Here is a 27,133-nt window from a genome sequence, read left to right on the forward strand (position 1 = left end):
GAGTTTAATTGTTTCAATTAACTCAATAGGTGTAATTAAAGTAATTTAAAATTTGGTGAAGTATGTTAAACTATCTTAATTACACCCATTAAGTTAATTGAAACAATTAAATACAAGGATTATTATAGTAATAAGCAAAAGAAATAAAAATAAAATACATAAATAAAGAGATAATTGTGGACGAGTAATAGGAGAAGTACAGGATTAATAAACTGCATTAATTCCAAATTCTCACGTCTAAAAGGAAGTGGATAAACTGATAAACCAAAATTAAGCAGTTCTGCTCCGTTTCTTTTACGTGACTTTCCGAGTCTCTGCACATGCACTGCAGCACGGGAAAAAAGCTAGTATGCCATAAACCACAGTCATCATGACTTCATTGTCAAGCTTAAATAGACGGCTCCAAGACAAGCTGGAATCCTTGGAATCCAGCAACAAGGGCATGACTTCATTGTCAAGCTTAAATAGACAACTCCAAGACAAGCTGGAATCCAGCAACAAGGGCATGCCAGCAAGTTCTGAAGGACCAAGAACACAAGCACCATAGCATGACCAAGGAGCATAACAGCTCCAACTGAGACGCATAACTAGAACACTTCACAGCCACCAAGCCAGTTAGTTTAGACATTACTTCCTACATTTACCAACAACTGGAATTCAGGTCGGAAACTTTATGGTTCTCCTAAAGTGCAATATCTCTTCCTTGACTGATTAGTTTCTTAGGGGTCTACATTTACAAACAAATTCTGATTCAGAAGTCATATTGCTAATAATACTTGTTTCTCTCTTCGTACTGCTGATAATGCTTGTTGCTCTCTTTGTATAGCTGATCGTGCTTCTTTCTTTCTCTGTCTTGCTGATAATGCTCTTGCGCTCTATGTATTGTTGATAATCCATCTTGCGCTCTATGTATTGCTGATAATCCATCTTGCCCTCTTTGTATTGCTGATAATGCTTCTTGCCCTCTTTGTATTGCTGAATATGCTTCTTGCCCTCTTTGTACGTCCAATATTTCTTCTTGGCATATTGTTACTATCAAAGGATTTTTTCTTGCTCGGGTAAAACTATTAACTAATTTCAGGACTTCCATTTTTTTAGGAAAGAACTCACTTGGGTACAAGTCTGCAACGCCCAAAGGTTGCTTTCCGTTATTTAAACATGGAACGATTGATTTTGTCAATACTGATATCAGATATGGGTTCAATGAGTTGATCCTCACCAGCCATTTGACCAGAGCTTACAGGATCTCTACTAAATTCATCTGCGTAAGAGAATCAAATGAGCTGAAAGCCTGAAAGAAAGACCCAAAACTTTAATCAAACAAGTAAGACAATCACCACTCACCATATACTGTATATAAGGAGGATGGCGGAGGGGTGGACATGAAGTTGAGGCCACAGTAAAATACTAACGCCAGTACTACAGTCATCATTGCATAAGCTGGCACAGCCAATGCCCAATACCTGAAAACAATATACCATGAATTTCAGCATAAACCCAGTGTGAAAAGACGAAATAAATTATCAGAGAGAAACAGAAAATAAGAAATCATATGGTGAATATTGGTTAGAGACGGAATGTATACTTATCACAACAATTTTTATGAACCATCAATTAGGACATGAAAATATCAAAGGGATAAAAAAATAGTCGATAATTACCAGCAGAGTAATTCTTCTTGTGTCACTAGTTGTATATAACTATGCGTCTACAAATCTTATAGATCCCAAATAACCTATGTGACTGTGACTCTAGCTGCCTAGCAGGTAAGAAAAGAGATAGACACATGATTGTCTGAAAGAAAAAAAAAATTCGATTCCAGATAATCACAATATTGTTTAAGCATATAACTTTCAAAATTTATCAACTATATTAGGCAAGCTTCAGGTTGTCCCTCAGTGATGGCCAGCAAGTTCCACCACCTATAGTTGAAACTCTTGCTGACCTCATTCTCTGCAATAGATAACATTCTGGGTCAATGCCAAATATTCAAGAAGGCCAATTTTCTACTGTGCCTCAAGATGCATTGCTCTTCTGCACCCAGACAACAAAACATGCTGCCTCAAATGCGGCTTCCACACATGCAAACTGCAATGTTTTGCAACAAGCCACACTGCTAGGATAGTCTGGAATTCAAACACTTGCTCTCATGAATCTCGAGTCCCCAAGTGGTTTTTATGTTTGACCACAACTCAGCTTGCCAATACTTCTGCACTAAACCAGAAAATGCAGACTCCTTTGTCACAACACCCTGGTCAGGTTGGGACTGCAAATTTTGGCCATAATAATTGGACGGTTCATCCAAATGCTACTGGACAGCAGTATCCCATATCTCATCCTTTTTCCAATGGCAACTGTCAGACTATCAACAAGGATGCTGATAAATCTTATAAATTGGTTGCTATACTGCAGAATCAGCTAAGTACCACTCAAAACAAATGAAACTGAACAATAAAGGAGCACCTCTTTGTCAGCAGGGGGTCTAAATGTGCTAAATGCCAATGGATCTTTATGGAGCTAATTTGTTGCACGGAAATCATGTTCCAACATCAAAAGGCGTTCATTACCATGACAAACAGATTTTTGAGCCTCAAATTCCACCTGAGGTGAAGTCTACTCTACTGCAACAATTTCTGAGCCTAACACCTGAAAAACTAAGCTCATTGTCACCGGAACAACAAGAAGAAGTCATTAAGCTCCAACAGATGCTTTGGCCAGATCAGATTTATCCATTGCAGCAGTCAAGGTCATAAGTGAACCATTATTTAATGCAGCAACTTGTAACCTGTGCAGGCAGGAACTTGCTTGGCATAAGACAAAGCTTGCTACTCTTACCTAAACTATAAAAAAGCTTTCCTATTCATTCAATCAATTGTGATTGCTTGTAAGATTATTCAAGTCAGGTCAAAGGATCTGCAGAGCATGAGGTCTATCAATTCAAGTAGCATATACAAACTCGTGTGAAATGTAGCCAGGAATTAGATTAAAATGGGGCAATTTTGTTTATTTTCTATCGTAACACGTAAGCTTCACGTATGTCCTATTGGCCTCAGCTAAAGATGAACGGAAGACAATATGCTTAATTAACTGTGTTGTTATTCGGATATCCCAGACTTAATACATTATGTACGGTTACTTAATACATTATGTATGGTTGTTTGAGTGTTACTTATGGATACTGCTGAATTAAACCAAACAAAGAAACAGGAACATCATAGTTTCAAGTAGCTGGTCATTGAACAAAGAATTGAAGCTGAAAATCCTAAACAAAACCCAGAAAACAGAAGAAAGAAAAAAAAAACAACTATACTGACCTGCTGGGGTAGTAAAAGATTCCAATCCAATGTAGCCAAGACTCTGGCACATATGCCCACACCAAGAGAATAACTGCTCAAACACAAAAAATGCCATATTAAGAAACCGAACAAATAGTTGCAACAAAAAATTCAAATCAAGAAAACCCAGAAAGCCATAAACTTGAGAAATGGACCTGTAGCCACAACAGTTGTAATAGAACCCACAAAGCCATACACTTCAGCAGGTTTGGGACCGTGAAACCCAGAAGCCTTAATATCAGCATCTGCAAAGGACACTGTTGCCTCCCTCCTCTTCTTTGACACACTCAGAATTCTTCTGGGACTACAAACAGAGTATGAGTCTTCCATCCCCTAATTTGTTCTGGGATTTCTATACAGATTTGAGAATCTACATACATTACAGAAAGCACAAGAAGACAATTTTGGGTTAATTTTTGCATAGGCAGAAGATCACTAATCCATTTGATACAAGTAGAGGGATTTTCAGAAAATGGAAAAAAGTTTTGAAATTGATGCAACAATTTTTTGAACATATAAATTTTGTTATTGAGAGAGGGAGAGAGAATACCTGGAATCGGCCAATTTGAAGCCCAAGTACTCAAAAAAACAGAGAGGTACTCGGAGATGGAGTGTTAACTGTTTTTCAGGCCAGTTACAGATCGTGTAACGATGGGAATGGACCACAGAGGAGAGACTTATTCACTGGTCCAGAAATATCTACTGTTCGTAGTATGGGAAAACCCGAATGGTCAATGTCACCTTGTTTTGTAACTTTTGTTGGTGTGATTATTATTATTATTATTATTATTTTGCCCGCACGTAGACGTATTGACATTAAAGTAGGTCAAATTCACAGACACATGATAGTCATAAATTACACAATAATTGCTCAAAAATGAGAACTAGCTTTATCAGCTTTTAATCGTCAATGGGTGTGAAAAGTGACACACATTTAACTTTTCACCAATTCCCCATTTAAAACCCAACAATAGAGTTGGAATCAGAGACTTCAATCCCAACCAAATTGGAGACCATTTATAAGAAGTCTCAGAACCAAGAAACAAGCTCAAAATAAAACACGCAAAATTTGAAGACCGTAGGCGAATACATTTGAAAAAAAAAAAACCTTGTACCTAGAGCTACAAATATTTGCATGAAAGTCGCATTCCCATAAAGAAACAACAATTTGTCCAAGAGGGCAAGAGACATTGCATTGCCTCCAATGTACCATATAATTGGTCCAAATGAAATTACGAGAGCAATTCCGAACTCTACTCAAAAGAGGAAGAGAGCACGCATAAACTCCAAGAGTATGTGAAGGCATATTAAGAACACCACAAACCTTAGTCAAACTATAGATAGTAACCTCTCACGTCACAAAGTGGTCAAATGCATAAAGTATGTATTGTTTCTACGATGAAGGGAAAATTTTGAAGTTAATTTGCTAGCTTATGTTAATCCCATACATCTCAACGATAAGGTCATAAGATTTCTTAGACCCCAAAATCACCTCTCTTATGCTTTGTTACTGTGAAGCAGTGGCGGCGCCAGAATTTCATATCAAGTGGGGCACTCAAAAATTTAAAACAAAAATATATTGAATTTAAAATATATATCAAAAGTTTAATTAAAGATAATAAATTAAAATAAAATTACGGTATGATTAATATTTTTCTTAAAATTATATATTTTATGAATAAAATTTATAAATTTAGATATTAGAAAATTTCTCATTATAGAGACATAGTTTATTTTTAACTTCTAAAACTATATAAAAATAATAATAATAATAATAATAATAATAATAATAATAATAATAATAATAATAATAAACTGTGTTAATGTTCTCAAAAAGAAACGAAAACAATTGCAAAAATAACTTCCCAGCATGCATGTTTTGAACCTGGGACCAGCTGCAAAAAAAAATGCATACTTTACCACTACACCAAGTCAGCTGGCAATGATTTTTATGTACTCCAAGCTACTTATCATTATTTTCATGTACAGAACTTTAAAAAAATATAAAACTGAGTGGGGCACAGGACTCACTGGATCTTCATGTGGCTCCGCCCCTGGTGAAGTGTTAAAAGGTAGTCTTGAAAGAGAATTTTTGCATCGGCCAAAGTCAGGGTCGGTGTAGGACCTATTGCTCTCAACTTAATGAGCCCTAAGAATTTTATAAATAAATAAATAAATAAAAAATACATATTTGCTTACAGAATGTTCTTCGGTTAAAACCTCTCATAGAAAAATAAAAGTAAAAAGGCATGCACATTTGTCCATGAAAAGTTCATAGGGAAAACTATCTCATAAAAAAAAAAAAAAAAGAAACTGATTTACAAATAAAAAGTTGGGTGATTCTAGTTTGACCTCCAAATTTCCTATTTAGACCTCACATACTTAGTATACCTCTAATTTACTTTTTAGAATACTTGAAAAGCTAAGTAGACCTCCTTATTTTTACCAAAACACCCTTGAACATGAGATATAACAATTTGTTACTCTATCTTTTTTCTCTCTTCAACCATGAGAAGAAGAATGAATCAAAATCACATTATATTGCTCTCTTATGAGTAAGTCTCTCCTCCATAAAAATTAATCAGAGGGTTGATTCTCGATCTTCATATGATATGTTGTTGGAATCTCTTTGATTTGCTAAAAGAAAGATTTCAAGGGTTTTTGGGTTAGAAGATCGAAAAATAACTATATCATAATATTCAATTAATTTAGTTAAAAAAAATTCCAAATCAGATTGTTTTGAATTTATTTTTGTATTAAATGATGGGCCATGTATAGAAATTATTATTTTTACTTAATTATTTTAGGTAAATTGTAAAACTACATAGGCAATATAAGGAAATTTTGAAGAAAAAAAAAACAATTTAATTAAATGTTATATTTGATTGGAGGATGTAAGAAGAGTATTTATTTATTTTATTTTTTTCATTTTTCTCTCTTTGTCCATATTTGTCTTTTCATATAACTTGACAAAGTCTATTAATAATTGAAAAAAGTTGGAGGTCCAAATATTAAATTTGAAGGTCCAACTAGAATCACCCTAAAAAAATTGTCGTCTAAAGCCTCCAATAAAAAAAATAGAAAGAAGAATCACGCATGCCGACTAATGTTTCGACGGCAAAAGTCTCCCATATAAAATAATATATAAACATACACACATTTATTTGGTGACAGCCAGCGAATATATATCCAAAAGCTACTTGTTAAAAAAAGTATATAATTGCCAATTTGATATCCTACATATTACCTTGGGCCTAATTTGGATTGCTTTATTTTTACAAAAATCAGCTTTTTTCTAAAGTTTTAAATTTTAGGATGTTTGGTAAACCAAAAAAAAAACAGCTTCAATTAAAAAATATGTGCAATTGACACCAGATTATAGAAGCAACTCAAAAGTTACTTATAAAAGTTGTTTTTAGTCCCAGCAGAAGCGTTTTTTTTTTAATCACATCAATCTCAAGCTAGCCCTTAGTGTCAAGTGTCAATTTGCTACCTTACCTTCGTTGCCTTAATCCAATGTGGAATTTCATGTCACATTAAATAATTAAATTATTAATTTCAAATTTTTTTTTATTATATCATGTCAATAATATTTTGAGGTAATTCCCGTTAACTACAATTTGCTGCATTTTCTTCCCATGCACAGGGGCCAGAGACACGTTGTCCTTGCAGTCATTTACATCTAGCTATAGTAACGGTTTATTTGCATTAAAGACATAAAAGATATTTAAATTTCTATGAAATTATGAAAATTGTCACTCATTTTTCATGATACATCAGCTCTCTCTCTCTCACACACACACACACACACAAATCCATTTCTCCCCAAAATCAAAACCACCATTTCAGCGACGAAGCAACAAAGCAAGGTTTCAGCGAAGCAACGGATTGAGGCTCTGGCAGCGAGACAACAGATCTAGGATCCGGCCGCAAAGAGGAACTACTGAGGCTACTGACCCGCAAAACGAATCCCTATACAATTCTGAGGAGGAGGAGCTGATCAACGACGAAGAGGACGAGGAAGAGCTAGAGGTCATCGCTCACTCCGCCGACTCCAACGACGAAGATGTCGCCGAGGACAACTCCCGCGGCTCTGATAACGAGGCCGCGTCGGCCAAGAATGACGATGACTTTGAAGAAGAGGTATATTTTTGATTAGGAGAGAATCCGATTTGTTTTGGTTGGATCTGAGCTTTAGGTGTTGGCATTTGCATGCCTTAGAGTTGTTTTCTTTTGTAATTTGTGGAGTTTGTTGCGTTGGGGAGTCGTGGTTTAGGGATTGGTTAGGTTTGCCTGTTGTAATAGCAAGGGAGATAGAACAATGCCAGGACTTGGGGTTTTTTTTACTGATTTTTTCTGCATGTTCCATTTTCGGAAGCTAGAACTAAGCAGAAGAGAACCCAAGCTATTATACTACTGGGGGTCAGCACGCTACTGAGGGTCAGTATACTACTAACGGTCAGTACTCATATTTTCATTTATCATATAAACAGATTAACCGCAATGGCAAATAGGAAGGCTGCTGCAATAAAAGAAGAGGACGCAATGTTAATTTGCTACTATATGTAATATGCTTGTATCTGTATCTTTTTACTTACCTTACTGAATGTCAGTAGCTTTAACTAAATGAATACCTTCACTTTGATTTCTCTATCATTTTGTAGTTTGACTGTGGAGCATATATATCCTAAATTATATACAACAAGTTGCAAATAACCAAGGAGTCGGGGACATAAGTGTTTACGCAGACAATGTGCTACAAATTGAAAAGGAAATCAAGGAGAGCCTCAAGCATATGAGGAAATCCTATTGGAGAATTTCTTCACCATGAGAAGAGGTGAAATTTAAAGCAACTTATATGTGAAAGCAGCAAAACCAAAGATAAATGATATAGTGTTCAAGTTTCATATTGTAATATGTATAAATAATTTTTGGGATTATTAAATAAATGAGTTGTTTCTAAGAAAAATACTTTCTTCATAATGATACTGACATTTAGTAGTGTTAATTCACATCATTCAAATCACAAGGGCAATTTCGTAATCTTCTTATCAATGAAAACAATTCAAAAACAAAAGGAATCTAACCGCAAGGTATAATATCTTGTGCATGGGCCTTGCATAGTACCGCATGAGAATTCAAAAAAAAGGTCTGCTAATGGTTATTTATAGGCTAAAAGTGTAGGTAGTGATAATTTGCTATAATATTTTTGTCATGTAAAATTTTTACAAAACCAATATTATCTTTAAAAGTTTTCTTTATAACATAATAATTTTTTTTTTTTTGAATTAGAAATTGAATTCATTAGATCAACAGCCAAAGGCCAAAGTCTACAAAACATAAGAAAGCTGGCAAGAAAATCCGAACTAACCTACCTAAGCTAAAGCAAACCATTAAGGATCATTGGGACACTCATATTTAAGCAAGACTATACAAGAATGAAAAACCTTGCCTCTTACGGAAAATAAATCATTCAACTAGCCCTCACTTGCCAATCACGCAATTGTGGTACAAACAAGAGACTAGAAACGTCATAGAAGACTCATAGAAGTTTAATCAAACTCGCACAGGCTTAATATCCTAGAAAAAACATTAACCAATCTTGAAAGCCAATAAATGTGTCCAACTTCTCCCAGCCCAAGCCCAAACCAAAACCTATACGCCCGAGCTTAAGCCAAATCTGGATTAAAAGGCCTGCTATCCTGAATCTCTGACCAACGAGTCACTGCCTCCTCTGATGGCTGACAGCTCCAATCCATCATCACCAGCACCGACATGCTGGACTGTCGATGTACTGCCTCCCCTTGTAGCACAAGACCTTCCTACTGCAAGATAAGGCAACGACCACGGACACGACTCCCCTTCCCTGCACAATCTCCCAGAATCAAGGAGATCAAAGCACCTCCAATTCCCGCCGCCAACACTCCCAGAAAACAGTCCTTTGGGATCTAATCAATTGCAGCCCAAAGCCCCCTCACACACCCACCATCAACTGTATCACATAATAATAATTTTTTTTTTAGTACATCACATAATAATCCTTAAATATCATCACTCATAATTTATTTATAACTGAATTCAAAATATGACACCAAAAAAATTTCACGTTTTCTCTCTATGAGAAAACTGTAAGAGTCTTTCTATTGGTACTTCCATATTTACTCATTTGACTTCCCATGCTCTTTAAACCTCCTATTTGCTTTTTAAAAAGTAAAATTTTCTATTTGAACGACCTCTTTCAAATACCTAACTTAACCTTACTTATAAATGGAATGTTTTTAGCATTAAAGACAAGTTTTAATGCTCCAATAATTGTTTGTTTACTTCTTTTGAATCAATTCATCAATGATTATAATTACTCATGCCAGAATGACCATTACATACCCCTCTACTGTCATTGAATAGACAGACAAGAGATTGTGGGAGTACCACAGTAGTGCACATCTAGTGCTCATACATTAAAGAAAGCCTATAAATTATGATAACACTAAGACATAGTAAATAGACCAAATATAAAAGACCTAAATCACATGGGTCCCAAATATGAAACCAGAAATGCTCGTGTCTTAAAGTAGCCCACATGGTAGTGGAAACTAGTCCATAGAAAGCCGTCCAAAAAGCAGCCCCATTTGTTTTGGACACCCAAAGCCCAGTTGGCTTCAGCTCCCAAATTGAGTTACATAATCCAATAGTCAGCTTACTAGGGCCTAGGCTCAAATACGTCTAAACCCAACTAGGGCACCAAATTGATTTGGGCACCCAGGTTGGTTTACGCTTCCAGCTTGCATTTGGGCCCCAATATGATTTGGACCTCCATCCAAGAGAGGGCAACCCCTCATCTTCCAGGACCGCTACTATTGCCTTTTAGACTTCCGTATAGAGCCCTTGTCTAGCCTCCGTGTCGCCGGTAATTGGCCTCAAAGCCGCTGCCCCTCTCATCGCACCACCTTAGATCGGAGCTCCATTCTAGCATATTGTAACACTAGATCTGCTCCGCTTCAAGCCTCAGACTCGCTCATTTTCCATGGTCTATCCTTCAGCGCTGCCCCACCAATAGACCAGACCACTGCCGTCAACCACCAAAATGGGTTTGGTGCCACCTGCACTTCATGCCTCGCCGCCTCGGCCTTCCAATCGATTCACACAATTACGGCCAAGCCTCCATGCCTGTACCACAAAGAGATGTTGTGATTGACAGGAGGCTTGAGTCGTGCCCTCCTTGGTCTGATTCGCAAACCCGGCCTCCAAGTCCGCCTATCACCGATCACTATCAAATCCTCCCGGTGATCATCTGCAGTAGCTGGAGCAGAATTGCGGAGCATGGAGAACCAATCTCCACTTAGGGTAGAGACCAAAGGTGGTCGCTGGAATGGAAAATCATACCCTAGGTGGCTAGGTTTTAGAGAGAGCCAGAGACTCAAAGAAAAACTGAAATAATTATTGAAAAAATTCATAACTTGGTAACTAATTAAAAAAATATATATATTACCATATCTGTTTTCAAGCCTAATGTTTCATATTTTATGGTTGCTACCGTTTTAGCTAGGTTACAAAATTAAATTTGCTCATTCTATTATTTTTGTTTAGCTTTATATTATATGATGCTTCATAGGCTTATTTGGTATAGTTTACACGATGACACTCTATCCCTCATTTCATAATCTTTTTATACTAATCAGAAAACCTTTATCTAATTTTTTTCTATTGCATCATAGTTTTGTTCTTCTATAATTCACCAAGTAATTTTGAAAGCATTTTCTTTTGAATCATAATGAGAAACGAGAAATGAGATTTGAAAATGGAAATGGATAATAAAAGTAATATAAATTGTGTTTCTATTATTATATATCTTTGGAGAAAGAACCAAAATATTTATATATTGAAAAGCCTTTCTTTCATGGAGCCACCTCTCTCTTATCCTTAAACTCTAGTCAGCTTCCGGCCTCCAAGCTTTGCTTGTCCGATGGTGGCCGGCATTTCCTGGTCACGGTGTTTCCAGACGGGCAATGGGATTCTAAGGTTTGTCCTTAGGATGGCTCGATCCAATGGCTTTGATGGTGGTACGTGGTGTGTTGTTCTAATCGATGGAAGTGCTACGACATGCCCAAGTGGTTGGGCTTACACAGTGAAGTGCAACGGTGGATACCAAATGTGCGGAAGGGGTGCGCATGGCAGGTCGCATAGGAAGAGAAGATTGGAATGAGGCCGGGTTTGCTATTAGGCCTTGGATTTGGCTTCCTTTGGGCCTTGAGTCTTCTATTTTAGTCTTTAGTTTTATTTGTCTAATAATTCCTTATTGTTCTAGGGACCTATGCTTTTTAGTTCTTATTGAGCGCTAATGAGTATAGTTTTTAGTTGACATATTCGCTACCTTAGCTTAGAGGCTTGCTTTTATTAAGTAAGCACTAGTTGTTTAATGAATGGTCTAGTCCTATTACCAACGTGGTATCCCCACAACCTTTGACCTACCTTTGAATGGTAGCGAAAGGGTATGTAATAGCTGTTCTGGCTTGAGTTAATGACAATCATTAATGGATTGATTCAAAAAAACATATATATATATATATATATTTTCTTAATATTTTGTTGTTTGTAACAGTCTTTTTATATAAGGATATATATATATATATATATATACATATATGTCTTTTAATAATTAAAAACTGAGGGAGGTCTAGTAAGTAGATTAAGAGGTCCCAATAGAAACTCTCAAGCCAAAATTGTGCTTTGAATTATCAAGCAAATGGTGTGTGCACTGCTGCTACTTTCCCTTCAAAGGGCCCAGCAATTTTGCTAAAGGCATGTATGTTTCAATTAGGTAGTGCAACACTTTCATCTCATCTCCTATGGTACATTTGGTTGTTTACGGATTTGAAATTTTCTGGGAAATCTAGGAAGGAGAAGAGGTCAATGGTGATGAGGCCGACATGTAGATTATAGGTTTGAGATGAGTGTCTATGATGTCTTGGCTATGGTACTAGTGGATGAACTTCTGCAAAGAAAAAGGAACGGGCCTATGTCTATGACTATGTCACCTAAGAAACTGAAGCATAGCCTAGAAGTGGTGATGGAAGATTGGAAGGGATTTTCTTGCCTCCTAAGAGAATAAAGATGCCAGAATTCACTACACGCATTTTTGCAAAATCTTTTGGTTGAAGGAAACTTTGGGAGGTCTAATGGTACCCAAAAAATGGGGCAGATAATGAAAACAAGGAGGTCAAAAAGAAAAAAGGTAGGCCTCTGGGATCAAAGAACAGGAATTCGCCTAAGAACAAGAAAACTAATGCTGCTATGGAACTGTTAAGGTTGACTTCTCCCACCATTTCTTCTTGCCCTAATTCTAAGGGTAATGAGCAAGTTTAAATTTCTGTTTTTATTTCTGTACTACAATTGAGTGGATTTTCTTTGTGTTTGATGAATTGACATTGTTATGTAGGCTCTTGAATAAGTGAGCAACAATTTACTAGTGGATGGTATCCATTTTTCCCTATCTGCTTGACCACTGAGTTAGAGTACAAGCATACGGAGATTATTTGTATGTGCCGTTTTGGCTTTGGGATTGAATGAAATCTCTATTACTTGTCCAAAAAAAAAAAATTATCATTTACATTTCATTTTATTTTGATATATTTGGTAAAATGTAATTTGGAAAAAAAATAATTGAATCCCATAACCCTAATTTGAAAAGAAAGGCCTCTTATTGTGTTTGGATGAGAGAAAAAATGATGAAATTTAATTAAAAGTGAGGATTTCATAATTTCTGGCATTATCAAATTGGAAATTTTAAATTTCCTTGTGGAAAAAAACTAAGGAATTCATTATTAAATTTCCCACCTCAATTTCCACCAAAGTAGGAAGTGAAGTTGAGCTCCATTCATTAAATCAATGACGTCACTACGTCAAGCTAGAGGGATTCGAAAATCCCTCATAATACAAATCGATGAAAAGATCAAGTCTGCACAAAGCAAATATGCCTAAACTAAAAAGTCCAAGCATAGTACAAACTGCCTAAAGCAGCTAAATTATTACTAGCCAACAACTCTAAAACCTAAAAGAATTGCAGGAAAGAAGAGCACAAAAAATAAAACTTCCCTAACCCTACCCTATCTGAAGATGGAACCACTACCTTGAACATCTTGACACCTAAGAACCAAATGGTGTACGTTTCGACGAATCAACACAGTCTCAGGGTAATAAGGCTAGAAAAGAAACTTACTACCTCCCCAAAAGCCCAGTCTAGCCCAAACTAAGTGAATATAAAAGAAGAGAACTAAGCCAAAAAAAGGCCCAGGTCACTAAGCTGTAAACCACAACCCAGCAAGGCAAAGGCCCAAGCCCACTGGTCCAGTTAGTGTGAGGAAGATGGATATTGGCAGTGGGCTTGGGCCTCTGCCTTGCTAGGTTGTGGTTTACAGCATAGTAACCTGGGCCTTGTTTTGGCAAATTTAAATTTCACTAGGGTCTGGGTGGTGGAGGAGCCCTTGTTTACACGATGACACTCCTAGAAGGCTGCCCCGCCATTCACCTTTCCGGCGGCCTCCATCGCTCCTCCACCATCGCTGGGATCTCTTAAAGCCCGACCCGAAAGCTTATTTCAAAAAAGTGATCAACAGAGGCTCGGGATACCTCCGCAACTGATTGAGAAAACTGTACTGAAGACACTCGAGCTCGCACCCTCAACCTCTGCTGTCACCGCCATAATCGAAGCCTCAACTGCTTCAAACTAAACTGCCGAGCCCTACACCCATGGTCGACTTCTGAAATGCCAATCTGCACCAACCTAGAGGACGCCCAGATTAGAACAAACCTGAAGCCAATCCGCGGCCGCCGAAACCAAAGGCTGGAACGAGCCCATAAGCAGTCACAACAGAGCTACCGTGATCCAGACAAAACTTCCGACCCGTGCCACCGCCGTACCATTGTTTCACACCACCTTGAGAGTGCTTTGTAGCCTTGCCTGGTCCAGGGAGCGAAGCTTCACCGCCGCCAGCAACACAAAACCCTAGGTTTCGTGTATCATCGCTCCAAGAAACTCGAAGGCCTCCAATTCTCACTGTTCTATTTTATTTTATTTATTTATTTTAAATTTTCTTAATTTATTACACATTCTAAATTTTAAATAGATACAAGCAAACAATAGATTGCAATTAATGAAATTTTTAATTGATGGAGTTAAAAATTCCATAATTTATAAATTCTTACGGATTTCATGATTTTCTCATCCTAAGTCCTTCTTTCTCTTCTTCCTATCTCTATTACCAGTGCATTTCGTTTCTTTCTATCTCTTCTTCCTATATCTATGTTTCTTTATAGGCAACCATTGGCAATAAATGTCCAATCGATTCTTACTTTATCAATGGATTTCTCTTTTTTTACCATCGGTCGAACAAATTCATTGATTTTGCCTGGCCAAAAGTTGCAGAAGAATTGACCAACATCAGAATAACGATGGAGTTTATTGCTAGGAATCAATGTACAAATGGGAGGATGGAGCAGAAATCAATATATAATTTAGTACGTATTCTAGTCTGATATAAACAATAACAACAACAACAACAAAAAGATGGGAAGAAAAATTTGTGTCATGGAAGTAATCAACACGAGTTTCATTGATGAACAACAAATCTGTGATTTTGTAAAACTATGTTGACTATAAAAGAAAATAAGTTGGATGATCATTTAGAACCATTGGATTTAAATAGGCAAGATATATTCTTTTCACCAAAATGACATGACAATCAAATAATATGAGTAGCTTGGCGAATAATTATATTTTGTGTGTCATGCCATGCCACTTAAGATTAAGGCCATAAATAGAATTAATTAAGGTCTATTGGTCAACAATCATTTTCCTAATACTTATCGTTAGTTGACCATATATAAATTTGCCCAATATTTGTATTTCTGTCAATAATATTGTCGATCACATACTGATCATTTCCATGAATGAGTGAATATGCACAAGCTTGAACTCCAGGATATAGGAATAATAGTGACTGGAGACCTTCAAGGACTTTAAACCGAATGCGCCTAATGACGTACACTGAATTTTTCAAATTTGAGGACAGTATATCTTTCAAATAGACCACGTTCTCCTTCTGATCTAGAACTTCGATCTCTCCATCAAAATAATATAGCTCGAAATATAAGCATCAAAACGCAACTTGCAAATAACAAGATTATCCAGCTCCCCCATTAACATAATTAGGTATGGTTCAGTTTATGTGTATTTTCCAGACCTAGTGGAAAGCCACCTTCTATCACTGACTCTTAGTACATAATCGCTCTGGTGTTTTTTTATTTTTGGTAAATCCTGAAGTGATCAAATGGAGAAATGCAGCCTTCAATTCAAGTATATCCCCAGAATTCCATATAACAGTACTGCAGTACATATCTTTACTGTACGTCCCTCTTGAAGTCAGGAGGCCTTACAAATCTTTCCTCATAAAGAATAAATCTGGTTATTCAAAAAAAAAAATAATAATAATAAATAAAGAATAAATCTGGACAATAGGATTTCGAGGATTTGGTTTTGTGGTATAAGTTTTTTTTTTTTTTCTTTTTTCTTTTTTAAGTGGGAGATCTTGACTAATTCAACCCTTGTAGTAAGTATTCCTCCACCAATATTATTTCATGATAGTTAAAAACAAATTCCAATTAAGATCCAAAACCAAATCTTTGCTGCTAATAACCAACATGTATCTTGTTATTAATCTGGTAAATGCATGGATTAGATTTTTTCTTTCCAATAAAGAAAAAAAAAACAGATCCTAATCTAAATTTTCGTTGCTAATAACCAAATTCTATTTTCTATATATTAATTATCGATCTGATGAATGCCTGGATTAATTTTTCTTTCCAAAACAGAAAAACAACAATATTCGAATGCATGGAATAGTGTAGGTCAAGCAAGAGTAATTAAGAATATAATGCCAATTAATGCAAGAGTAATTAAGAATATAATGCCAATTAATCTACGATTATTTAAGAAAGAATTAATTGTAATGGCTAAATTACGTCGTAATCACAATACGAACCCTAAACACAATTCGACCAAAATCTTATCCTTCTATCAGAATCAAAAAACCATGAATTACTTTCCTTATAATACGGATTCAATGTATTGCAACTTTGAACAACTAAGAAAATCTTTTCCTATAAAAAGAAGCCTAATCTTTTGTGCAAGGCATATCGATCAAAGAAGCCATGGCAGGAACTAGTGATCAATGGACTAGGGAAGAAAACAAAGCTTTCGAGGTTGCCCTAGCGGCAAACTGGAACTGCATTGAGAAAGGAGACTGGGAGAAGATTGCTTCATCGATTCCGGGGAAATCCATTGATCAAATAAAAGCACACTTCCGGCAGCTGTTGGATGATGTAGCAGCCATCGAGGATGACCAAGTACCCTTTCCTAGTTATGCAGATGAAGATTATCCGATCAAGAAAGTCAGAAGTGGCGTCCAGGATGGTAAAGATTTTAGTGGTGAGCCAAAAGCGGTGAAAAGACAAGCCAAGTCAGTGAAGAAAACTAAATGATTCGTTCATATATAACATAGTTATGGTACAATATATTTGAGATAATATTGCAAGTTTCTAGATTTAATTGCAACGGTTTTCTCTGCAGTACAAAAGTTTTGGTCCAATTCTATCTTTTTCTTATGGTATCAAACCATGTAAACTAACCGTTAGTTGATTCACTTGATTGTGAGAAAGGTTTCTTCAGAAGTTCATGTGCCAAAAGGGCACGTTAACCCATATAATTTTGTGCTTCTGTATAAACCTATGTCATTTTAGATTTTTATTTTTAGAGTTAAAGTCTTGTATTATGTAATCTTAGACGTAGAAACAAGACTACAATTTCTAGCTGAATACGATACTTTGAAATAGAATAGTATCTAAACTATCGAAATAGAATAGTTTTTAGTTTTTAATTTTTTTTTTAATTATTATTATTTTTTTTTGAGAATGTAAACCATCGTAATTATTATGGTTTACAGCAAGGAATTTTTGTTTTAGTAGCACACTTGTTCCCAATGGGTAAGTCTAACGTGTGTTGATATTTTACATCAATTTTTTAATAAATATATATTAGAATAAATTAGTTGATTAAACATAGTTCAATAAGTTATCCACTTATACCTTGACTTGTGTACTTTAAAAAAAATTACCATACTTAGTACTCATTAATTGTTTTGTGGTTTGTTGTAAAGTATCTCTTCGATGATAAAATTTGCAAAAAAATGACTATAGTTACACAAAGAACAGCCTAAATCCTAATTACAAAAATAAGGACTTGAGATATTTTAGGTGTAATACCCTGGAAATTCATTATTAATTTCTTATAATTTTTCAAAAATTATTGAGTTGATTGTTGGGACGATTTCGTGATTTGAGGGTGGAGCAAAAGTGTTTCAAACGAATAATTACTGGAAACGTTTTATTTTCGAAGAGTCAAGGGTTGAACTTTTATATGTTAGGATTCTGTGAAAACTTTCTTCACGGAAATTGTAGAGCTCATCGATACGAGTTCCTACATATATGAAATGCAAAAATCGGAGTTCGTATGAGAAAGTTATGAGCGATTGAAAATTGGGAAATTTCTATAAATAAGAAAAAAATCAGGGATTTTTCATAAAACCCCAAATTTTCCTTTTAAATCGGGTTTTGAAGATCAACGGTGGAGACTGCTTTAACTTGTGAGCTTGATCCTGGTCGATCTAGGATGAATCTGACTTAGCTCCAGATATGAAAATTGCTCAACTCTTCATGATGAACATTTTTACTGGTTTGATTGTTGAAATTTTTAAGTTGATCCGACGGCGGTGTGCCGCCACTGCCGACTGTGCCTGGCGGCATTCCAAGGCAGTTTTTGGTTTTATATATATTCTATTCATTGATACGAGCATTTTGATATATAATACGTAATTTTTGGAGATCGCATGAGCATGTTAGGGTTTTAGGGTTTTCGGTTCAATCGATTTTCGATCCATGAGGATTCAGCCGTCCGATCGACTTGTAACTTTGATATATTGTTCGTAGAAGTATTTCGGAGACCTCAGGTGATCTCAGATGAAGTTTTGCCTCAATTGGCATTACTTTCGAGATTTTAGTTCAACGGGGGTTCGAACTTTAATCGTTTTCGATTCGTGTACTAAGTTAAGATCGTGTTGTACTTAAGTGATTGATGGAGCGTATTAGATACCTTATCTGTTATAAGAGAAGACGCAACAGGATTTAGAGGTGAGGAAATCTCACATGGTTCATTTATGAACGGATTTACTTATTAGTCGGAATTATGTGATAAATTGTAAATCGTTTTTGGAAATGAATATTTATTTTAAATGATATGAACTCGATCGACTACAGTTCATAGGACTGCAATTCACGGGTAAGAAAATGAGATTTAAAGTATAAAAATGATTTTCTCGAGTTTTGCAATTGTGAATTATATTTGGTATTAGTGGCATTCCTGAATGGATGACTACGTATACATATGTGTGTGTGTGATATATATATATATATATATATATATATATATATATATCTTGATGGTGTGACATTGTGAGAAGCATGATAATTGTGATTTGATTCTGATTATCGTTGTGAACATCTACTCTTTGTGGGAATGCAATATATCATGTACTTGTTGATTGGTTTGTGTGAAGAGTATCTTGAGTTGAGTGTAACTTTTGAGTCAAGTGGACTTCGTAAAATATTTTTCGGTCAAAAGACCTTTTATCACATTGGTGATTGAGGTGAGTATATCGGATGCCATAACATTGACTGGTGAGGGGCTATGATTGAGGCGAGTGTATCGGATGTCATAACCTTGGCCTGGTGAAGGGCTACAATTCAGTTAGAGCTCTAGTCTGTCTGCCATAGTATGACATGGGGGTAACACATGGTTACTTGTGACTCATGAATACACATTTTTAAAAGAGAGTCTGTGTGGTTTCATTCTTATCTCGTCCATTGAGAGACTCAAGTTCTTATTATTTATGGAGTTGTTTTGGATTGCTTTGATTTCTTTTGAGTTGGGAAATTGTCAAGCATGCGGGTTTGTGTTAATTTAACTAGAGTTTACTCATACGAGCTTAAAAATCTTATCAGGTTTGTTGTTTGTAACCTGATGCACTATTTCATGGAGTAGGGGTTATTCCTGTAGGTCAGGACCGCCAGGGCTGAGTTTGAGGTGTAGTTGCAGCAGTTTAGGTTCATAATAACCTATTTTGTTATCATGCTGCTGTAGGTAGTATGCTCCAAGCAAGCGTTGACATTTGTATTCCATTTCTTTCGAGTTTATTAAACACTTGTTGATGTAATATTCGACTCGAGTTTATGAATCTTTATTGATATTATGTTTCCAGTTATTCGGTTGCATTGTTTAAATGAAAAATATTGGTGGAGTTTCACGTTTCGGATTTGAATTCCTTTATTCAAAATTCAGGGCATGACATTAGGTCTAATATGATTGTTTACCAGATCGACAATACATTTGTTGTCACATAGGTAAAGTACTGATCGTTTTTTTTGGGTAAATTGTATCATATTTCAAGTAAGTATCATAAATATGACCATATTACCACGTTACACCTCAATTGTTGTAACTTATAGTAAAATGTATTGTCAGACAAGTAATTATCTCAGGGATGATGGGATTTACACAAGAAAAGTATTAGTTACAAAAAAGATAACTTTATTACACAACTAAGGACTCACACCTTATTTATTGTAATACATAAAGTTTTACCATGACAATTTTATAGCAATTTGTTGTTGCATCGGTAAAATAGTTCTTATACTTGTAATATGAAAAACTACCACAAATAAAAGCTTGATTACTATTTTTACAAATTTGTTGTGTCATCGGTCAAATGGTTATCAAAATTGTAATATTGGAGAATTACCACATATACAACCTTGGTTACTACCAAGGTTCTAAAAAACGCTAAGCGTTAGTCGGGCGGTGACCCAGGGACTAGTGCCTAGGGGCCTAGGCGGGGACTAGGCGGTTTTTTATTTTTTATTTTTTTATTTTTAAATTATTTTAATGACATATAATAATATAAATGACAATATTTAAAGTCTAAAAATTAATTATAAATATAAAAATAGTCAAAATATAGAATAAATTAGGGTTTATGACCGCCTAGCCCGCCTAGTCCCCGCCTAGCCCGCCTAGTAGCCCAGCGCCTAGGCCAAAATCGGAGCGGTTCCTTGCTGCCTAGCGCCTAGGCGGCCGCCTAGGCCGTTTTAGAACATTGGTTACTACTTTGGATCTCAATTGTCATAAAATCAGGGAAGAACATCGTCAAATAAGTAAATAACTCCTAAAAGATTGTAGTTATAAAATAGACAATCTCATTACACCGTAAAGGACTCACCACTAATATATATATATATATATATATATATATATATAAAAGGTTTTACCAATATAACAACATATACATTCGCTTTTTATTGGTAAAATGTTTCTGAAAACTTGTAATAGTGAAGTATTAACACTTATAACAACTAAATTACCATCTTTTACCACAATTCGTTGTTTTTTTTTTTTTTGGGTAAAATGGTTCTCAATCTTGTAATAGTGAAGTGTTAACACTAATAACAACTTGATTACCACCTTTTACCATAATTCGCGGTCCTATGGCTTAGACTTAGAATATTGAAACATTACCACAAATAGAACCTTGGTTTCTACTTTTGACGTCAATTATAGTAAAATCAAGACAGAATGTCGTTAAATAAATAATTAACTCATGACCACAATAGTTACAAAAACAGAGAACCTCATTACACCGTTAAGGAATCACCCCCAATTTTTAGTACACATTTCAATTCTTCTGATATATATCTTACTTTCTTTCTCACCTTTGCCTCGTCCATGAACCCAAGAAACCTCTCACTGTTTCTTGATTTGCTGAGGATGAATCACCAATTGCCTCTCCAATGGTCATATGTAGGTTTTAGGCAATACTGCTTTGTTTCTTTTTCTCCCAATTCTCTGATATCTTACTTTCTTTCTCTTAAATTTGTTGATTCTTATCATGGTATTAAGAGCCAGGTTTGATCGGGAATCGGTGTCGGAGCCCTAGCTACTTGTGTTTCATGAAGCCTCTGTATCTTCTTGCTTTTGTTTTCATATCAGAGTTTGATTCAAGCTTAATTCAAATAAGTTCATCATCTCCATAGATTTGGAAAATTAGGGAATTACCACAACTAAGGCGGAACCTTCAGTTACATGTCGACGTAATCAGTGCGAGTGCGTCGTCAACCATGGATTTTATCTGAGCGAGCCTTTTTCCCTTTCGGGTGGGCCCCTGCTAGGCCCTCCAGGGAGTCCCCCACTCCTCGGCTGAGAAATACCTCTGTTTGGTCAGATGATTGTTTGTTGAGGGGAGCTGTCTGGCAGCATGAGGCGATGGGTGGCGATCCCACTCTTTCAGTGCCTCACTACAAAAAAGTCATTTTTTTGCGACATTAAGAACCCGTCGTAAGAGAGGCCAAAAAAGTTGTAAAAGGTTATTTGCGACGGACTTGCGACGGGGAAAGAAATGTCGTTAAAAACTCATCGCAAATAATTGAGGACTTTTTGCGACATGTTACTCGCGAATTATTAGCGACAGTTGACTTTGCGCTGGTAAAAATTCCATCGAATTTACTTTTTTTTTTTGCGACACCTTTTTGCTACGCGATAGTCCGTCACAAAATATATATGCGACATATTTTTGCCACGCTACGGTGCATTGCAAAAGATATTTGCGACACTCTTTCGCTACGCGAAGGTCTGTCGCAAAAGCTATTTGCGACTCTTTTTTGCCACGCGAAGGTCTGTCACAAAAAAGATATTTGCGACGCCATATAAATGTCGTTAAAAATCTAATTTTTTTGCAACGACTTTTTGTGACGAATGTTTTCATGTCGCAATTAGTTTTGGCAATACTTATTACCGACAAATGTAAATGTCGTAAATAGTCTTTGCGACACTGGTTATTATAATTTTCCCGTTGTAAGAAGTTTGTGTCTAATTTTTTACAAATAATTTATAATAAATTCGTTTTGAGAATTTTAATTGATTTTTTATAACCAAAATAAACGTTAAGATTCATCGCAGTTGAAATGATACGAAAGAGTAATATATATAATAATTGTATAACAAATGCCTTGAGTCATACAAACTAAAATGTCGATGCGTATACAGTAGTAGTCAAAATACTAAACAAAACGATCTAGTTTAGAGTAGCATGCTAATTGTAAAATTTATTAACATCTTGTACTTCCAGCATCAGCACCTAGATATTTCTCCAACCTGGAAAAAAAGAAGAAAACCCATTGATCAATATACTCAGTCAAATAAAAAAATTATTTTTGTTATAATTTATTTCCAACCTTATAGTTATTTAAAATTCGTTTATTTTCAACCTTATAGTTTATCATGAAGTTGTGTTTGTAGACGAAGATAATTGTCACTGCTCTTCTAAATCCAATTGACGATGTCCATTAGTATCTATATTACGCCTAAGCTGTTGTGGATCTGAGGAATCATGAATCTATGAAAGTCAACAGAGATGAAAGCTAAAAGTAAAAATAAATAAATAACAAAAGCTATACCCTAGGTATCTTGAAGAAGATAAAGAAAATGATTAATTTCAATTTACCCCCCTGAGGTTTGGAGGTGTCATCATTTCACCCTCTCTACTTTCAATTTTGAATTTTTACCCCCCAAACTTTCCAATTTCAATCAGCCATGTCCAATTTCTACTATTCCGTCCAAATTGGACGTTAAGTCTGACCCTTGAGGGCTAAAATGGTCATTTCAACATAAAAAATTAAAAAATAATAATAAAAAATTAAAATGATTTTTTTATTTTTTATTTTTTAAATTTTGTCTTCAACCTATACACCACAAGTTATAATAGGTTTATAAAAACAAAAAAAATACTCTAGGTAGTTGAAAGCCGCTCGCTGGTCTACGATATTTGTGATATATCTCCGATAAAGTGAAGAATTTTAGGATATATCCCCAATAAAGTGAAAAAATATCTGTAAAAAATAATTTTACATTTTATCTGTAAATAAATATCTGTAAAAAATGATTTTACACAGATATTTCTTCACTTTATTGGGGATATATCCTAAAATTCTTCACTTTATTAGAGATATATCACAAATATCGTAGACCAAAAATGATTTTACACAAATTTTTTTCATTTTATTGGGGATATACAGATATTTATTTACAGATAAAGTGTAAAATTATTTTTTACAAATATTTCTTCACTTTATTGGGGATATATCCTAAAATTCTTCACTTTATCGGAGATATATCACAAATATCGTAGACCAGCGAGCGGCTTTCAACCACCTAGAGTTTTTTTTTGTTTTTTTTTTATAAACCTATTATAACTTGTGGTGTATAGGTTGAAGACAAAATTAATAATAATAATAATAAGAATAAACGAAGAAACAGAAAAAAAAAAAAAAAAAAAAAAAAAAAAAAAAAAGTTTTTTTTTTAAATTTTTTTAATGTTGAAATGACCATTTTAGCCCTCAAGGGTCAAACTTAACGTCCAATTTGGACGGAATAGTAGAAATTGGACACGACTGATTGAAATTGGAAAGTTTGGGAAGTAAAAATTCAAAATTGAAAATAGAGGGAGTGAAATGATGACACCCCCAAACCTCAGGGGGGTAAACTGAAATTAATCCTAAAGAAAAACAAAAAATAATAAAAACATACATGTTCACTTGTACTTCCATTTGGGTTTACTTGGATACCAACATGAGCCATCAAAAGATTGAGACGATTCGATACATCATCGTACTTTAATTTCATGTCTTCCAATTGAGATTCATGGCTCAATTTAAGATCATCTAGCTTTGTCTTATAGTTCTTTTCCATGTCCTCGTATTTTCTTTCCATTTCCTCAATTATCCTTTTCTCATTAGTCTCATAAGCTTTGGAATTACCAAACACTTGAGATGGAGTATGTTACACCTGTTTCATACATGCAAACACGTCCATGTGCATCTTCTCCCATCACTTTAGTGAATACCTCTTCACGAAAAGTATCATCTTGTTCATCTTCTGGCCTCTCCTCCAAATATTCATTGAATTGACTCTACAAAATATAATTTCATTAAAAAATATAATCACTAAGACCAAAGCTTAATAATAAACATCAAGAAACATAACCAACAAAACAACCAAGCCAAAGTCCTTCACACAAAAAATGCCGTTAATAACTGTTATTCTACCCATCATACCATGTAGCTTAAAACCAAAGAATTAGAGAACATAAACAAAAAAAAAAAAAAATGATAAAGAATGGAAGGTGAACAAGGACTGAACCAATTAAACAACATACAATTAAAACACAGTGCATAGACGTCTAATATCATTCATTATATAAATACAATTATGCAAATTAAATATATTTTTCTTACAATAACAGCAGTAGCCTCCTCATCATGAATTTTAATTGGTTGACCATCATCATCCTTTGTTTTCATTGCTCTTGTTTTGACAAACATGCTGACACGATATGTTTTCTCTCCATTCTGGATATTGACTGTTTCTACTAGGCCATTGATTCGCAAGTATTTGAAGATGTTGGCTGAATAGAAGGGCAGGTTAGAATTGATTCAAAAACACCAAATACTCTATGTAAAATCAAGAATGACTTACTTTCGAAAGGGAAGCACTGAATCTGTATTCATTAGCACATAATTATGTGCTTGTGCCCTAGAAACATCATCAAGGCTTATTTTAACTCCTTTACCCACAGGACGACCAAAATCAGTACCACCATCATAATTTCGATCAGGCATATTAGACTTTGTTTCCACTTCATCCAAGTATCTCGAGCAAAATGTCATGCATTCTTCCATCAAGTACCCTTTAGCAATAGATGCTCAGGATATGCACGATTACGAACATATTCTTTTAATGTAAATAAAAACCTAAAAACATATCCGTATCATATACCGACAAGCTATAGTTAATATTATATAGGTTTAAAATATATAAAGATTGAAGCAATATATTTACATACCTCTCAATGGGATACATCCACTGAAATTGTACAGGACCCGCAAGCAACGCTTCTTCAGCTAAATGGATAGGCAAGTGTTCCATAATATCAAAGAATGAAATTGGAAAGATCTTCTCAATATGACAAAGTGTAAGAACAATTCTTTCTTGAATATCTTTCAAGTCAGATGGTTTGTTTACTTTTGAGCATAGTTGCCTAAAAAATTAGCCAACTCAATCAATGCTTCAACAACATTCTTAGGGAGTGCTCTTCGTGCAGCTATTGGAAGTAATTGCTGCATCAATATATGGTTATCATGACTCTTGAGACCTGAGATAGTACGTTCTTTCAAGCGAACACGTCGAGATATGTTTGACGCATAGCCATCTGAAAGTTTTACTCTCTTTAAAACTTGTAGAAAGATATCCTTATTGTCCCTATTCATGGCAAAACATGCAGGACATAAATATGCTTTATTAGAACCCCGTTGCTGAGGATGGACAGGCTCCATAATTCTCCATTCTTCTAAATCACGGCGAGACTTCAAATTATCCTTACTTTTTCCTGGAACTCCCAACAATGTCCAAAGTATATTATCCAAACAATTTTTCTCAATGTGCATAACATCGAGATTATGACGAATTAAATTATGCTCCCAATATGGTAGCTCAAAAAAATACTCTTTTTTTTTCAAACGTGTTCATCCTGACCTTTTTTGTTCTCGAATTCTTCTCTTTTCCTCTTTCGAAGATCTTCCTTCTTATACTCTGTAAGTACATTCTGTAATTGTCTTTTCACCTCAGTCCCGGAACATCGATTTGGTGCTCAACCCCATTCTTGCTTGCCATCAAAAGACACTTTATCTTTTCGAAATTTATGATTCCTTGGTAAGAATATACGGTGACACATATAACAATACTTCCTCCCATGTTTCAACTAACTAGATTTAGTATTCTTACTGCATCAAGGACATGCTTTAGCACCCTTAGTGCTCCAACCTGATAAATTTGGATAAGTCAGAAAGTCGTTGATTGTCCATAACAACATGGCACGCAAGTTGAACATCTGATTAGTTGAGGCATCGTAAGTAGGAATACCTTCATGCCATAATTCTTTTAGCTCTTCAAATAAAGGTTGTAGAAATACATCAATCTTATTTCTAGGTCCTTTTGGGCCATCAATGAGCGTTGACAAAATAAAAAACGGTTGCTTCATGCACATCCAAGGCGGCAAGTTATAAGGTATTAGAACAATTGCTGTTTTGGTACTTCTTTACCAACTCATGGTTCAATTGGTGATTTATGGAGTATAATTGTTGGTAAACCGTTTTCTCCTCAACTGAAGAATTTATGGCTTGCGGGCTGTCTGTTTGCTTTCATGGCTATTTGGAAAACACGTAATAAGCTTTGTTTTCATAATAAGAGGCCTTCTCTTATGCGTGTTTTTCGTTCTATTAAATCTTGGTTGCGGTTTGCTGCTCCCCATTTGCCTGGTTATTCCCGCGGTGTGTTAGACTCTCAGTTGTTAGTGAGCTTGGGAATCCAACCAGTTTCTCGCAAATCAATTGCTTCGCGGTTTGTTCTTTGGCATCCCCCTAATTTTCCATGGATTAAGCTTAACACTGATGGGTTAGCTAAAGGTAATCCTGGCCCCGCAGCTTGCGGTGGTGTTTTTCGGGTTGCGAATGGCCAATATTTTGGAGGTTATTGTCAAGGTTTGGGTCAACACTCAGCTTTCTATGCGGAGTTAATGGGAGTTATA

The 27,133-nt window shown here is 35.4% G+C and overlaps 1 protein-coding gene and 1 long non-coding RNA gene across 3 annotated transcripts; both read right to left on the bottom strand.

Moving 5' to 3' along the window:
* Positions 1-169: 169 nt before the first annotated feature.
* Positions 170-4,038, bottom strand: LOC112174803 (phosphatidylinositol N-acetylglucosaminyltransferase subunit P). Of its 2 annotated transcripts, XM_040513062.1 has the most exons (6): positions 3,887-4,008; positions 3,491-3,705; positions 3,315-3,387; positions 1,345-1,463; positions 1,220-1,261; positions 170-1,122 (listed from the first exon to the last, which is right to left on the bottom strand). In XM_040513062.1, exons 2-6 carry the CDS (start codon positions 3,663-3,665, stop codon positions 767-769), a joined length of 765 nt encoding a protein of 254 aa, XP_040368996.1. In that variant the 5' UTR covers positions 3,666-3,705; positions 3,887-4,008; the 3' UTR covers positions 170-766. The 2 variants fall into 2 exon arrangements, with proteins under 2 accessions (XP_040368996.1, XP_040369000.1); XM_040513066.1 differs by having other exon boundaries at positions 980-1,261; positions 3,886-4,038.
* Positions 4,039-24,320: 20,282 nt separating this feature from the next.
* Positions 24,321-25,606, bottom strand: LOC121050941. Its single transcript, XR_005804470.1, has 3 exons — positions 25,394-25,606; positions 24,786-25,301; positions 24,321-24,460 (listed from the first exon to the last, which is right to left on the bottom strand). It is a non-coding gene; the product is annotated as an uncharacterized LOC121050941 (long non-coding RNA).
* Between the last annotated feature and the right edge of the window lie 1,527 nt (positions 25,607-27,133).

The sequence above is a fragment of the Rosa chinensis genome, chromosome 1 (genome assembly GCF_002994745.2).
Source record: "Rosa chinensis cultivar Old Blush chromosome 1, RchiOBHm-V2, whole genome shotgun sequence".
NCBI lineage: Eukaryota > Viridiplantae > Streptophyta > Magnoliopsida > Rosales > Rosaceae > Rosa > Rosa chinensis.